This window comes from Myxocyprinus asiaticus, chromosome 6, assembly GCF_019703515.2.
Source record: "Myxocyprinus asiaticus isolate MX2 ecotype Aquarium Trade chromosome 6, UBuf_Myxa_2, whole genome shotgun sequence".
Lineage (NCBI taxonomy): Eukaryota > Metazoa > Chordata > Actinopteri > Cypriniformes > Catostomidae > Myxocyprinus > Myxocyprinus asiaticus.
This window is the reverse complement of record NC_059349.1, coordinates 48,919,402-48,931,996: the sequence shown is the minus strand read 5'-3', so window position 1 is coordinate 48,931,996 and position 12,595 is coordinate 48,919,402. Positions and strand designations below refer to the sequence as shown.

Below are 12,595 nucleotides of genomic sequence, written 5' to 3'. Positions count from 1 at the left end.
AAAAGGGGGTTTTACAATAAAATAATATTCACATTTTTAACCAAGCACAAGTTGCTTATATTCAGCAAATACTAATTTTAAAATATCAGTAACAATATAATCATTACTGTCACTTTTACTTTATTAAAACAAGCTGCTAATTATCCCAACATAAGTCACTTTTTGCGCAAGTCCGCCTCCATTTAAAATAGATCGATATAAACATTTAAACCACTTTTTTCATAAATAACCACTACATGGTGCCATAAACATGTGAACCGTACATACCATAGGTTGTTTGGCTCATCAGCTTGAACACAGAGTGAAACAGGAGCCTTCAAATGTTGTGTATCATATTTGATACACATGGCGTTATAGGGTTGAAGACTGCCATTTTAATTCCAATAATGCAATATGCTATATATATTTTTCCAAATAGCAAAAAAAGTGAAGGAAACATTGTCAATACCACACCATAGAAAAATAAATGAACATTACACCCTGCTTTTGTAATTTCGATATCAGCATCTGCCATTGAAAAACTCATATTGTTGAAGCACCGGTCTCCTGTCAATCTGTGAAAATACAGTTAAAAGTGCCATTGTGACTTTAAAGCTTTTCTTTATTACTCAATCACAGTACATCACATCTTTCAGCTAAAAAAAATCTTTACCCAACACGCACAAAGCATCTTACATCATAAGGGGGAAACACCATAACCTCTTTATACAGACATGTAAGTTGAAATATACAGTAATGTTTTTTGTAGATCTCGATACAATGCAGTGTGATCTAGTGTTAATGGAAAAAGAGCAATTGAGCTTAAAATCACTATACAAAATTGTGACTGTGCATACAGTAATTTAACTTTTACCTTGAGCAGCTGATCTGCAGTCAGTTATATCAGATAAACTTGTGCTATGTCACTTAATGAAGTGCAAACCCTCCTGATGATCATTATGTGTTTTTTGGGAGTCTAACAGTAAATCGATGCTGTACAGCTCTCACAGTCAAAGGTTTGACGTTATTGCTCAGAGATATACTGTAGATCCAAGTTCAGAAGTGAACATTCTAACCATTTACATTAGAGCTCTAAAAAGTAAATAAAACAATTAAAGTAACATCCTTTTTTCATATTAGCCTAATGTGCACTATTTAATTAAAAAAAAAAAAAGTCATAATATACACTGAAACACGCTATTATTAATCCATTTTCATTCCAATGAATATCTTACCTACTGTATTACCAGTACATGCATACTGCTGGGGCACACCACCTGTTTTTAACAAAAAGTTTGCTATGCTTATTATGACACTAGTGTCAAAATGAATAATGTTCTTTTCTTGAGGTCTATGTTTCCTTCCATTTTATTTAACTTGCAGCAGTTTTGTAAAAACAAAAAAATGTGGTGTGTTATCAGCAATGCTTTTGCCTTTGAAAAATTCTTTGTGAAACATGACAGAATGCACTTTTACTGAGTACACACTGCATTTTGCTATGAGTCAGTCACTTAAAAGGTTTCAAAGTTTAAGAAACAAAGACATCAGAATAAGGTGTTAAAGAGACTGTAATGTCCCATAAAAGGAATAATTCCCCCAAAAATGAAAATTCTGTCAACATTTATGCACCCTCACCCATTCCAAAACCATATGACTTACTTTCTTCCATGAAACAGAAAAAGACGTTTTGAAGAATTTCTGAGCTGCTCTGTTCCATGTTAAGCTTCAAAAACTGACTATAAAAACACCTTAAATGTATTCCATATGACTGGGTACTGTATTCCAAGTCTTATAATGCCATCAAAGAGCTTTGTGTGAGGAACTGGCCAAAAATCTTTATTCATTGAATATTGTAGCTATAGCTCTCAAATGTCTTTTGCACATTGAATCACAATGGCACTGAGAGAATCAATGGCATCATTGAAGCCAAACCAAGTGCAACACGTCTTCATATGATATATCTGAATGGTAGTTATTTTCTGGTGTTTCAATGGTGATTTTTTGGAGCTTGACATCGTTCAGTCCCCATTTACTTTTACTGCATGGAAAAGTGCAACCAACATTCAAAGTCTCTTTTGTGTTACACAGAAGAAAGCAAATCAGACAGATTTGTGTGTGTGTGTGTATGGGGGGGACCTTCAAGCAAAATGTAAAGAACATAAATGTATAGTCTAAAAAGACAACTATCCCTTTAAAACTGGCTCTTAAACAGTGAAAGATTTGTTGTTCTTATAGCAAAGATTTTGTCAACCTTATAAAAATAGATCTGAAAGTTCATGTTAAATACCCATAGAACACACAAGAGCATATCTATTAAAGCAAGGCTGTTTACAAGAGAAATTACAGCTATAAATAGCTCAATATACAAACTTTTATGGAAATAGAAATAGCAAAAAACAGCAAAAGAAAACAGAGGCACTGACAACGTGTCTTGATGACCTAACATGCGGTAATATTACAAAAATCTGTCACAGTTCTTTCTCTCGCACACAAACACACAAAAGGTCAGCGGTGGATGGAAGTCATGACCCCATTCTGGAACGGCTCAGAAAACTGTCAATCACAAGTCAGGCTGGGGTTGACTTAAGTGTTATGGTCATTTATGCACCATTACATCAATGCGCATTTTATATGGAGAGACAGAAACGAATGACATAAAAGAGCAAAGGTGAGGAATGTGTGCATAATTAATCAGAAAAAAATATTAAGATTACAATCACGGCTGCTTGCAATTACCCAATTGTGAGAAGTGCCAATTACATTTAGGTTTGTTTCATCTGGTCAAAATGTTCAACCACGTGTTTTTTGCAGTGCTCGGGCATTATAACCAATAACAGGCATGTATGTTGTGTGCATGAATGCAAATGTTGATCAGAAGCATTTAAATTAGTATATAGTCCTATCAGTAACAACAACCGGTTCAAATGATGTCTCACATAAACACGGTTCTCAGTTTGTTTTGGTTGTGTAGCCAAAATAAGGAATTTGCAGTTGCCCTACACAAAAGTATTTTAATGTGAATTCTATTCATCAAAATTAATAATTGGGATTAAAATATCGAGGGAAATAATAAACAATTACTATTTTTGTCATGCGTCACAGTGGGCAAAATTACATCTAGAGATCTCTGACAAAGCTCCATTTGTAGGGACACAGTGGAAAAAAGGATTATAAAGCCAAATATATACAAATTCTGTTCCCTGTATGTAAATAAAAACAGTGTTTGGCAGACACGTAAACAGATTGACGGATGTCAAGGAAAAATGAAGAATTTGGCCTCTCTTTAGGCATTTAGGCACAGTGGGGTCCAAAAGTCAGATTTTAGTGAACAATGAACCTTATTCACAGTAGCGCCATCTTTAATTTTTATCAACAAGGCTGTGAGGGACAGACTTTACAGTATCTTCAGTGGGTTTTACTGTTGTTTAAAGTGTTTTGGATTGAAAATAAAAAAAACATCTTTCCAACAAAATGAGATGTGATGTGATCCAAGAGCTTTATACAGCTTTATACAGTGGATGCCATTGAAAAAAAACTATGTCGATCCCTCACTGCCTCATTTTCATTCAGGTCAAAAATCAAAGATGGTGCTACTGTGAATAAGGTCATTTAGTTAAAAATTAATTTTTTAATTTTTTAATGTAAATGTGAGTGGTGCTTGCCTGTGAAAAACTCACTGCAACGATGCCAGAATGTTTGGAGAGCTTGCCAGGACATTATTGGTTAATTAATTGGTTTCTATGCAGTTTCAAGGTGGTTGTTTACGGACACAAGTCAAAAGAACCCAGTCTGTATGACTTGCTGTGGCTCGAGTCCACGCTTTAATCTGCATCTATGGGAGTTAACATGGTCACAAATGTCACAAATTTTCTTACAATTGATTAGTGATCTTCAAATAATTCATTCTTATTTTGAACTCCAATAAAGATCAAGATAATGGACAAATAAAGGGCGTGTTTTTGCGTCTATCTGCACATTTTTTTTTTATTTTTATATATATATAGATTACATAGTTTTTCTATTTAAACATAAGATGGGCTTCTTTGACTGCTGCACCACGTCTTGTTATTTTTTCAGCATATCGCGTAGGAGTGCAGTGTTTTAAAAAACGTGTCGCAAGACACAGAGGTTCCATTTGTTGCACCGCTTCTACCTTTTTTAATGAAAAAACGTGTTCAGTCTGAATGAAAACAGACACAAAAGAAGGTTGCAATGAAAAACACAAACAGCTAACAGTCTAAAAAAAGGTTAGGGTTACAAACACGCACGCAAGCACACAGAATCTGTCCAGCAGAGAGTTCTTGTCTGAAAAGGAGGTAACGCTATTTTTAAAACAGACTAGTTATATGCTCATCCACGATCCAACAAAAGAGGAAGTACATAAACACCAACAAGATATTAGCTTCAAAAAGAGTTATTAGTTAGTCCTGTTCAGATGACCTTGCGTTTGTGCTGATCACAAAAACCACAATCTAAATCAACCAATCATATGCGAGAAGCAAAGATCTGAGGTTTTTTACACGACCGACACTCATATATTGTGATCTTCTGGGTCTGAAGTTGAAGGTCTTCTTGGTACTAAACTCAGCTCCTGGCTGATAGAAAACAGAGTCGACAGCTTATAGAAGAACAAACTCTCCAGAAATGAAGTCTGTTTGTTTGTTTTCCATACACTTCTACCATTTATTCATGTGAGCACAATCAAGTGTTCACATGCTGATACCAGGCCTGTAAGATCTGCCATTCTGAGCTGTGATATTACGGAGATTGCTCCTGAATTGGTAACCTGGCAGGAGAGGTTTTGAAGGGGCGTGTTTACTGCGCAGCTACTTCCTGGCTGATGAAGCGGCGCAGGCGCTCCAGGTACTGGCTGTAGAGCTCGATGTCGTTGTGTCCGGCTCCCTCCACCCACAGCGGCTCCACAGCCTTTGGGCATCGCTCGAACAGGGCCAGACCATGAGAGAAGTCAATCACTTCATCCTCCGTCCCGTGAATTATCAGCACTGGAGATGTGATCTTAGACACTTTCTCGATGCTAAGAGAGCAAAACAGGAAAGGAAAAACTGTAAGAAAAATATAGGATCATGTATAGAATTAAAAAGTATAGAATTAATCACAGCACTATGGTAGCTTGCAAAATTAACATTTTGGTGCTATGACAAATGCCTAAAGAATGTCATTAAACCAAAACGAATGTTCGTTCCGAATGAGCTTTTGTACGGTAACAATGGATTCCGATGCCGCTATTCATACCGAGTCCGACAAAATCATCCTCTGACAAGCCGAAGGTTTTTTTTTTTATGGAGAGTGTTCTGATTTTTTGCGATGAAAACTGTCTGACCAATGAGATAAGAGATTTTTTTCAGTCACTGCAGCTGCTCACTCCAGTGTGTTGGTGGCGCTTATGAACTGGCAAACACCAGCATTGGACGTGCACCTGATACACACCAGAAAATTATATACTTAAAAATAAATAGTTGCATGAACCCTTGGTACTGCAAACACAAACACATTCTATTTTGAAAGTCTGCTTATGGTGTTTTGTCATAATGAGCATTATTTAATATGTATATCACTGTGTCGGTTATATTCTCATGGCATTAAAAATAGCAGCGAGGTTCAGCAATTCGTTTGCACTAAGCTCATAGTAAAATCCCATAAGATTTGTTACATGCAATGTTTTAGATAAATGAATTGCAGAACCAAACTGCTATTTCTATTGCAAGGATAATATAACAAAGTATTGCAATAATTTAAATAAAAGGCAGTGAGCATAGTTTTCTATTATATTATTTTTTATATATATTCATCCTATTTTATACTAAACTGTTATTCTTAAATGTACCTTATTTCACATGTATTTATATCACTGTAACTTGTGTTATATTATCCAGGCATTATAAAAAGAGAAGTTAGGTTCTGGAGTCCGTTTGGAAGATATTCGTAGATAAATACATGTGCAAATATAAATACGACATATAATTATGTGCTCTTTACTCATCTCGCATTAAAAAACACAGATTATATTCTCCTCAAAATGCATCAACACCATGGAACATAATGAAACAGTTAAGCCGAATTAGGTAAATAAATGCTTTAGCAGTGTTCAATATATTAATCTCTAACAGCTGAAGGTTCAGGGAGGAGACTGGTAAACATGTTTAGAACAGCAACAGTGCCATCTAATGTACAGGAGTGAAATAGTTTTTCATTGCATGTTTTTCGGACTCCGTGTGAATAGACCTTCCGTCAGAGGTTCATCTCGCAAAATCATCACAGGTTTGGTGTGAACAGGCCTTTATACAGTACATATGGTGACAGTACGCAGTTTCGGACGCTGCTATTAAGTTTGCCAATTTGTGTGGGTGACACTCATAACAGATTTATGCGTTTACTTCTCACTCGCACAAAATATACTACAACAGATTCTTTATTTCTCAAACTGCATTATAACACAGGAATTGAGAACACAGAACTCAAACCTGCAATGATTTAATTACAAAATAACTTTTTCAACACTATGCAATATTGTGTTAAGATGTGGCTCATCTGGGCCAAGATCAGTTTTTAGAGATTGCACAGAACAGAATCAAAAAGTAAGAATGTCAAATTGAATAAATGTTAAAGGAATAGTTCACCCAAAAAATGAAAATTCTCTACTGTACATCTTGCCATTGCAGTTTCTAGTTACGATCATGAATTCAAGTTAGATTACACTTCCTAGTGCTTGACTCACGTGCAGACCACTAGCCGGCGGTAGGAAGTGTAATCGAACTCGTAGTTATGATCTCCAAGGTGACTGAAGATATCAAGATTTATTGTGAAAAAGGAGTTATATTTTGGTCTGTTCTCACTTAAAACAGATTATATTGCTTCAGAAGACACTTTATGCTCACTTTATGTGCCTTTTGGAGCTTCAAAGTTTTGGTCACCATTCACTTGCCTTGTATGGACCTACAGAACTGAGATATCCTTATAAAAATCTTTCTTTGTGTTCAGCAGAAGAAAGTCAGTCTTACATATCTAAGACTGCATGAGGGTGAGTAAATGATGAGGATTTTAATTTTTGGGTGAACTATCCCTTTAATACATTATTTCAACAGCTCTAGTTAAAAAATTAGATATAAAAAAAAAACAAAAAAAACAATTAATATACATTTAATATAAATGCAAAACACAAATAACTGAAAAGAACTTAAGTGACATAAGCATTCACTGACTTTGGGAAGGCATCAAAGCAGTAAGTCTTCTTGGTGTCAGGGAATGCCACTCTCATCCCTGAAGTGAGGGGTGAGTGAAGTACCACGGCAGCACACTCATAACGTGATGCCAGATCCACAGTGGGCACGGTGCCAATGCTCTGCCCATAAAGGATTATATTCTCTGGGCTGATGCCATACCTGAGACAACATGGAAATTTAAGTCATTAAAAAGAAGTACTAACAACAAAACAAATAACGAAAAAGCATCTCCCCCCATTTACTTGGACATGCTTTTGCTTTGTGTCATAGCTTAAAAAACAAAACAAAAAAAGTAAAAAGCACAAAACAGGCCTTTAAAAAAATCTGCCAATGTCTTCATTTAATTCCTCATTGTGAGGAAATCAGAATCTCAATACAGTATCACAGAGGTCACATCCTTTGAGGCAGGGTACCAAATTAACACATGCCAAACACCAAATGAGACAAAAAATATGGCTTTGGCTTGTGAATAAAATGTTCATGAAAAGCCAGCTGGCCTTTTTAGGAACACAGGCCTAAAACATGGTTTAAATCAGGAACTATGTTTTTCATTTTGGTTCGTTCTGAGCAGAAACTGTATTTTTTTCATTCTGGTTCCAGTGTTCTACTGCCTCCTTCACAATTAATATAAAATAAAGTCTTTTCAATAAACATATTCTTAATATTAAATACATCCCCAAAAATATTTAAAATACTTCAAAAATACATCTGGCCAATTAAAATCAATTAATAGACAAAATCTCTTTCTCCCGAATGCATGCACACACTGCTTGCGCGTGTTTGGACTAAACGTCATCTTATGCGGGTCAAATCATTTTATTTTAAACATTTAATAATTATTTTATATTAATTATTTGTTTTAATTACAGATCTGCTTCTCATCAGAACCTGGTGGCATCAATGTATCATACCTAACAATAATTCAGTGAAGACATGGAAACATCTGATAACACTTTTTACCTCCATATTTTTCATTGTATCTGGATTAACCATGCATGTATATGTAGTAATTATATATAGTTGTCTAAAAGGTCTACAGCATTTCACAGAAGGCTACATCCACAACATGCATTAAGGCAAAGAAATGTGTGGTGCTCAGCAGTTTCTTTTAGAATCAAAGCACATGCTTATGTAAAAGAGAGAAGCCAAATATTTTGGGCAATAGAAAGTGGTGTAATTCCAAAAATGTACTGTAATAACCCATTTAGAATTTGGTTTCATGAAAAAAAAAAAAATTATATTAACCGGTAGGCATATCATAAAATACCGATATATTGATTATTGATCTGGACGTTATTTTATAGATATATTATTAAGGCATCGATATATTAACATTAGCCGACATTTAAATTAGAAGCCTAATTTGCGTGCTTTCCAATTCACTCAGTTGAGCTTCGTTTTACTGTCTGGCGTAATAACGTTGGGAGACCACAAGGGGGTGATATAACATTTACTTAAGCAGGTCGCAAGGCACAGGTATCACAACACAGAACGGGTAATTTAGAGCTCCTTGCACAGGACACATTAGCACGAAAGTTACGAAGGCTTTTGTACTTCAAGAATGAAAGTGATGATTCGTTTGCAGGTTAACGTATGAAACTGGTTTACCTACGGAAACTGAACAATTAGAAATTATGCAATTTCTCTATATGTATCTTGAATTGGTTTCTTTTAAGCTGTCAAACCCCAAAAAGACATACTTGTTATTGAAAATACATTGTGTAGGCTATATGAAAGATATGTACACACAATATATCATCCACTGATGACTAGAGTAAATAATCTTTGTCCTTTGATAATGATTTGGGTCAAATTTAAATGGAAAACAATGCGAGTTGCGCTCCGTGGCGCTGCACATTGTTTAGCAGCCTCCGGAGATGGCGAGCCTGCGCTGTGTATGTACCATAGACATTTGTTTTTTCAAAATTTAGAATACGGCATGTCGTCTATTGTGCAACTGGTAGCCCTATCTATCTGAATAATCCCGGGATCTCGATTGATCCCAAGCCTATTAACCGGTTACCACCATTTGAAAATAAAGTTTTCACTCTGGAACAATTGAGAGTGACTTTGTTCCCGTTTTCAGTTACGTTTTGCAAAACATTTGGTACATTTTCGGTTTTTGTTTTCTTTCCTTGGAACGTTTTCAGACCCTGGTTTAAATTGCATAGGAAGGCAAAAGTTGCTGCCATAGTTGTAACTTTCTTGGTGTTAAGCCACCAAACTGAAAATATAAGGAACACAACATCAAGATGAATATCATAAGATTTGATAGTTGGCATTTCATCAGGAGAGACTGGCTTGAATAGGCTGCCAGTGACAAATAAATGCTGCAAATTTCTGGACTCTATTTCAGGTCTCTGAATTCAGATGTACCTTGAGCGCAAAGCGTGCCATGCAGCATCAATGTCTGCGTACAGATTCTTCTCGGAGGGCTTTCCTGTACTGACCCCGTAACCAGAGTAATCATAGGAGAAGATGTTGCAGTTGATGCGAGTGCCCAGACCAATGTAAAAGCTGCTCATCTGACCCAGATCCACAGCATTACCGTGAGAAAAGAGCACAGTGTACCTGCAGCCCAAAACACGGGGGTAAATTAGACAGAATGCTTTTGAAACTGATGGTGAGTTGCTCTGTACAACAGGACAGTGTAAAATAATGATATTTCTTGATTGAAAGGAAGAGCATTTTTGGGCAATCTATTCATTTAAGAATGTCATATACTTAATTCTTAATGTCTAAATTTGCTCTTTCCTCACCTTGCAGACGGTGCACAGCGGATGTACATGCATCCTACTTTGTTGCCACGGCTGGAGTGAGTGAGGAAGACCTCGGTTCCGTCCAGCTCCCTCTGAGAGTACTGGAACTCCGCTCGCTCAGAGAGGTGCAGCTTCCACCGGCTCTCTCCACTCCGGTCACTTAAACCTCCTCCTCCTCCTCCTCCACTCCCTCTTCTGCCACCCCCACCCAAACGAGAGCGCAAACCTGAAGCTCCCAGGTTAGAGGTCACAGGTGAGGTGGACTCCAGATCCGGCAGAAGAGCATAGGTGGGTTCCGGGGGCAGGAAAGCCAGCTTCGCTGCAATCCGGCTCGGACAGGGCGGGCAACAGAACAGGCCACATAATTCGCTGATTGACAATCCGTTCATTTTCTTCTGCTGAAAGTTAACCTGGAAGAGACTGCATGGGTTTTAATAATCATAATTCAAAATCATTCACATAAGCCAAAGCCAACAAAGAAATCCAGCCAAGTGAGAATGTCATTTAATGTTAAGGAGAGCTGACATTTACATTAAAGGAAACGTTGATTTGGTCATTGCAGGACAGTGTGATTAACTTTCAGAGAAACCTTTAATGGGCCACAGATATTAAAGCTGTATTCAGGTTCATCGCTACAGCAAGGCTGATGTGAGGAGACATTATCAAACCAGATTCAATCTGCCTATTTAAAAATGAATCGCTCCTTCATTCAGAATAAATTTATCTTTTCAGACAGCAGCTAATATACACAAGCCAAAAGTTTGGAATAATTAACAGATTTTGCCTTTTCAGAAGGAAATTGGTACTTTAATTCACACATTTGAAACTGAAAAACAAAAAGAAAAGGTTAGAGTGGGCAAAGAAACACAGACATTGAACAACAGATAATTGGAAAAGAGTGTTATGGATCTTAACCCCATTGAGCTTTTGTGGGATCAGCTAGACTGTAAGGTGTGTGAGAAGTGCCCGACAAGACAGCCACATCTATGGCAAGTGCTACAGGAAGTGTGGGGTGAAATGTCACCCGAGTATCTGGACAAACTAACAGCTAGAATGCCAAGGATCTGCAAAGCTGTCATTGCTGCACGTGGTGGATTTTTTTAATGAGAACTCTTTGAAGTAGTTTAAAGAAAAATTTCAAATTGTAATAGTAATGTTTCACATTATTAATGTCCTGAATATACATTGTGATCAGTTGACTGCTACTTTGGTGAATAAAAGAACCAATTATTTCCATAAGAGCAAAATCTGTACATTATTCCAAACTTTTGGCTGCCAGTGTGTGTGTATGTGTGTGTGTGTGTGTGTGTGTGTGTGTGTATATATATATATATATCATAGTACTATGGTGTTCTTTGAAATATTTTGGAGTAGCATGTAAATACTACTATGTATTAAAGTACCATATTATTATTATTATTAACATCAACAGATACCATCACTGTACAATGGAACAGACACAGTATTTTTAATAAGGGTGGGAATTTACAGAGCAACAGCAGCCATATATAATCAACACTGTACGGTTCAACAGACATTACAATAAATACAAAAATATTAAAGAGAATGCACCATATTTACAGTACAACACACCACTTAAGACGATACACATTGGTATCTATTGTACACAACATGTACCTAAATGTTTTTAAAAGCGCGTTACTTTGGTTTGTAGTATTTTTTCGTGAAAACTATTTACATGAAAAGTAAATAACACATTTAAATAATCCAGCTAAGATGTGTCAGTTTATGGACCGTTAGCACTAGCTCGATTTCTCTCCGAATAAACCCAAAATATCACTTACCACAAAAGGAATTGGGCTAGAAAATAGACTCTGGCTACTTATAGACCAAGTAAACGCTAACAGTTTGATATATATTGGTTGTAAAAATGCAGCAGAATGAAAAACATCTTGCTGAATGTAGCAGAAATCAGACCGGCTTTAGCAGCAACACTAATGTTTTCATCTGTCGGCCAGAAACGAAGGCAGAGCCGGAAATGCCGCATTTTATAATAAAAGCCCCGTTTACAATACAAAATAAAGTTCAGATCTAAAATAAAAACGAATAAATAATAATAATAATAAATCATTGAAACTGTATTATTATTATTATTATTATTATTATTAATAATTAATTAATTAACTAAAATAAAATAAAAAACAAATCAAATATTAGCTATTAAAGAAACTAGAATAATACCTAATACACTGAACTAGATTTAGTACTGAACATTCAAGAAGCTTTATTGGTGTATAAAAAGCCATATATACACTGGCAGCCAAAAGTTTGGAATAATGTACAGGTTTTGCTGTTTCAGAAGAAAATTTGTACTTTAATTCACCAAAGTGGCATTCAGCTGATCACAAAGTATAGTCAGGACATTACTGATGTAAAAAACAGCACCATCACTGTTTGAAAAAATTCATTTTTGATCAAATCTAGACAGGCCCCATTTCCAGCAGCCATCACTCCAACACCTTATCCTTGAGTAATCATGTTAAATTGCTAATTTGGTACTATCGCTTGCCATTATATCAAACACAGCTGACAGCTATTTGGTTCATTAAATGAAGCTTAACATTGTCTTTGTTTTTGAGTTACCACAGTATGCAA

At 36.1% G+C, this 12,595-nt stretch overlaps 1 protein-coding gene across 2 annotated transcripts; it reads right to left on the bottom strand.

The window, feature by feature from the left end:
• Positions 1-586: 586 nt before the first annotated feature.
• Positions 587-11,960, bottom strand: LOC127443172 (alpha/beta hydrolase domain-containing protein 17A-like). 2 transcript variants are annotated; one of them, XM_051701751.1, is made up of 5 exons: positions 11,785-11,960; positions 9,980-10,399; positions 9,597-9,791; positions 7,200-7,379; positions 587-5,014 (listed from the first exon to the last, which is right to left on the bottom strand). In XM_051701751.1, exons 2-5 carry the CDS (start codon positions 10,366-10,368, stop codon positions 4,795-4,797), a joined length of 984 nt encoding a protein of 327 aa, XP_051557711.1. In that variant the 5' UTR covers positions 10,369-10,399; positions 11,785-11,960; the 3' UTR covers positions 587-4,794. The 2 variants fall into 2 exon arrangements, with proteins under 2 accessions (XP_051557711.1, XP_051557712.1); XM_051701752.1 differs by having other exon boundaries at positions 9,980-10,389.
• Between the last annotated feature and the right edge of the window lie 635 nt (positions 11,961-12,595).

Excerpts from the sequence above, each read along its gene's own strand:
- LOC127443172 (XM_051701751.1), bottom strand. The coding sequence starts at position 10,368 with ATGAACGGATTGTCAATCAGCGAATTATGTGGCCTGTTCTGTTGCCCG. Across the intron at positions 9,792-9,979 it reads CGCTGTGCACCGTCTGCAAG|GTACACTGTGCTCTTTTCTC; the intron begins GTGAGGAAAGAG and ends TTTGGGCTGCAG. Across the intron at positions 7,380-9,596 it reads TGGCACGCTTTGCGCTCAAG|GTATGGCATCAGCCCAGAGA; the intron begins GTACATCTGAAT and ends ATGTTGTCTCAG.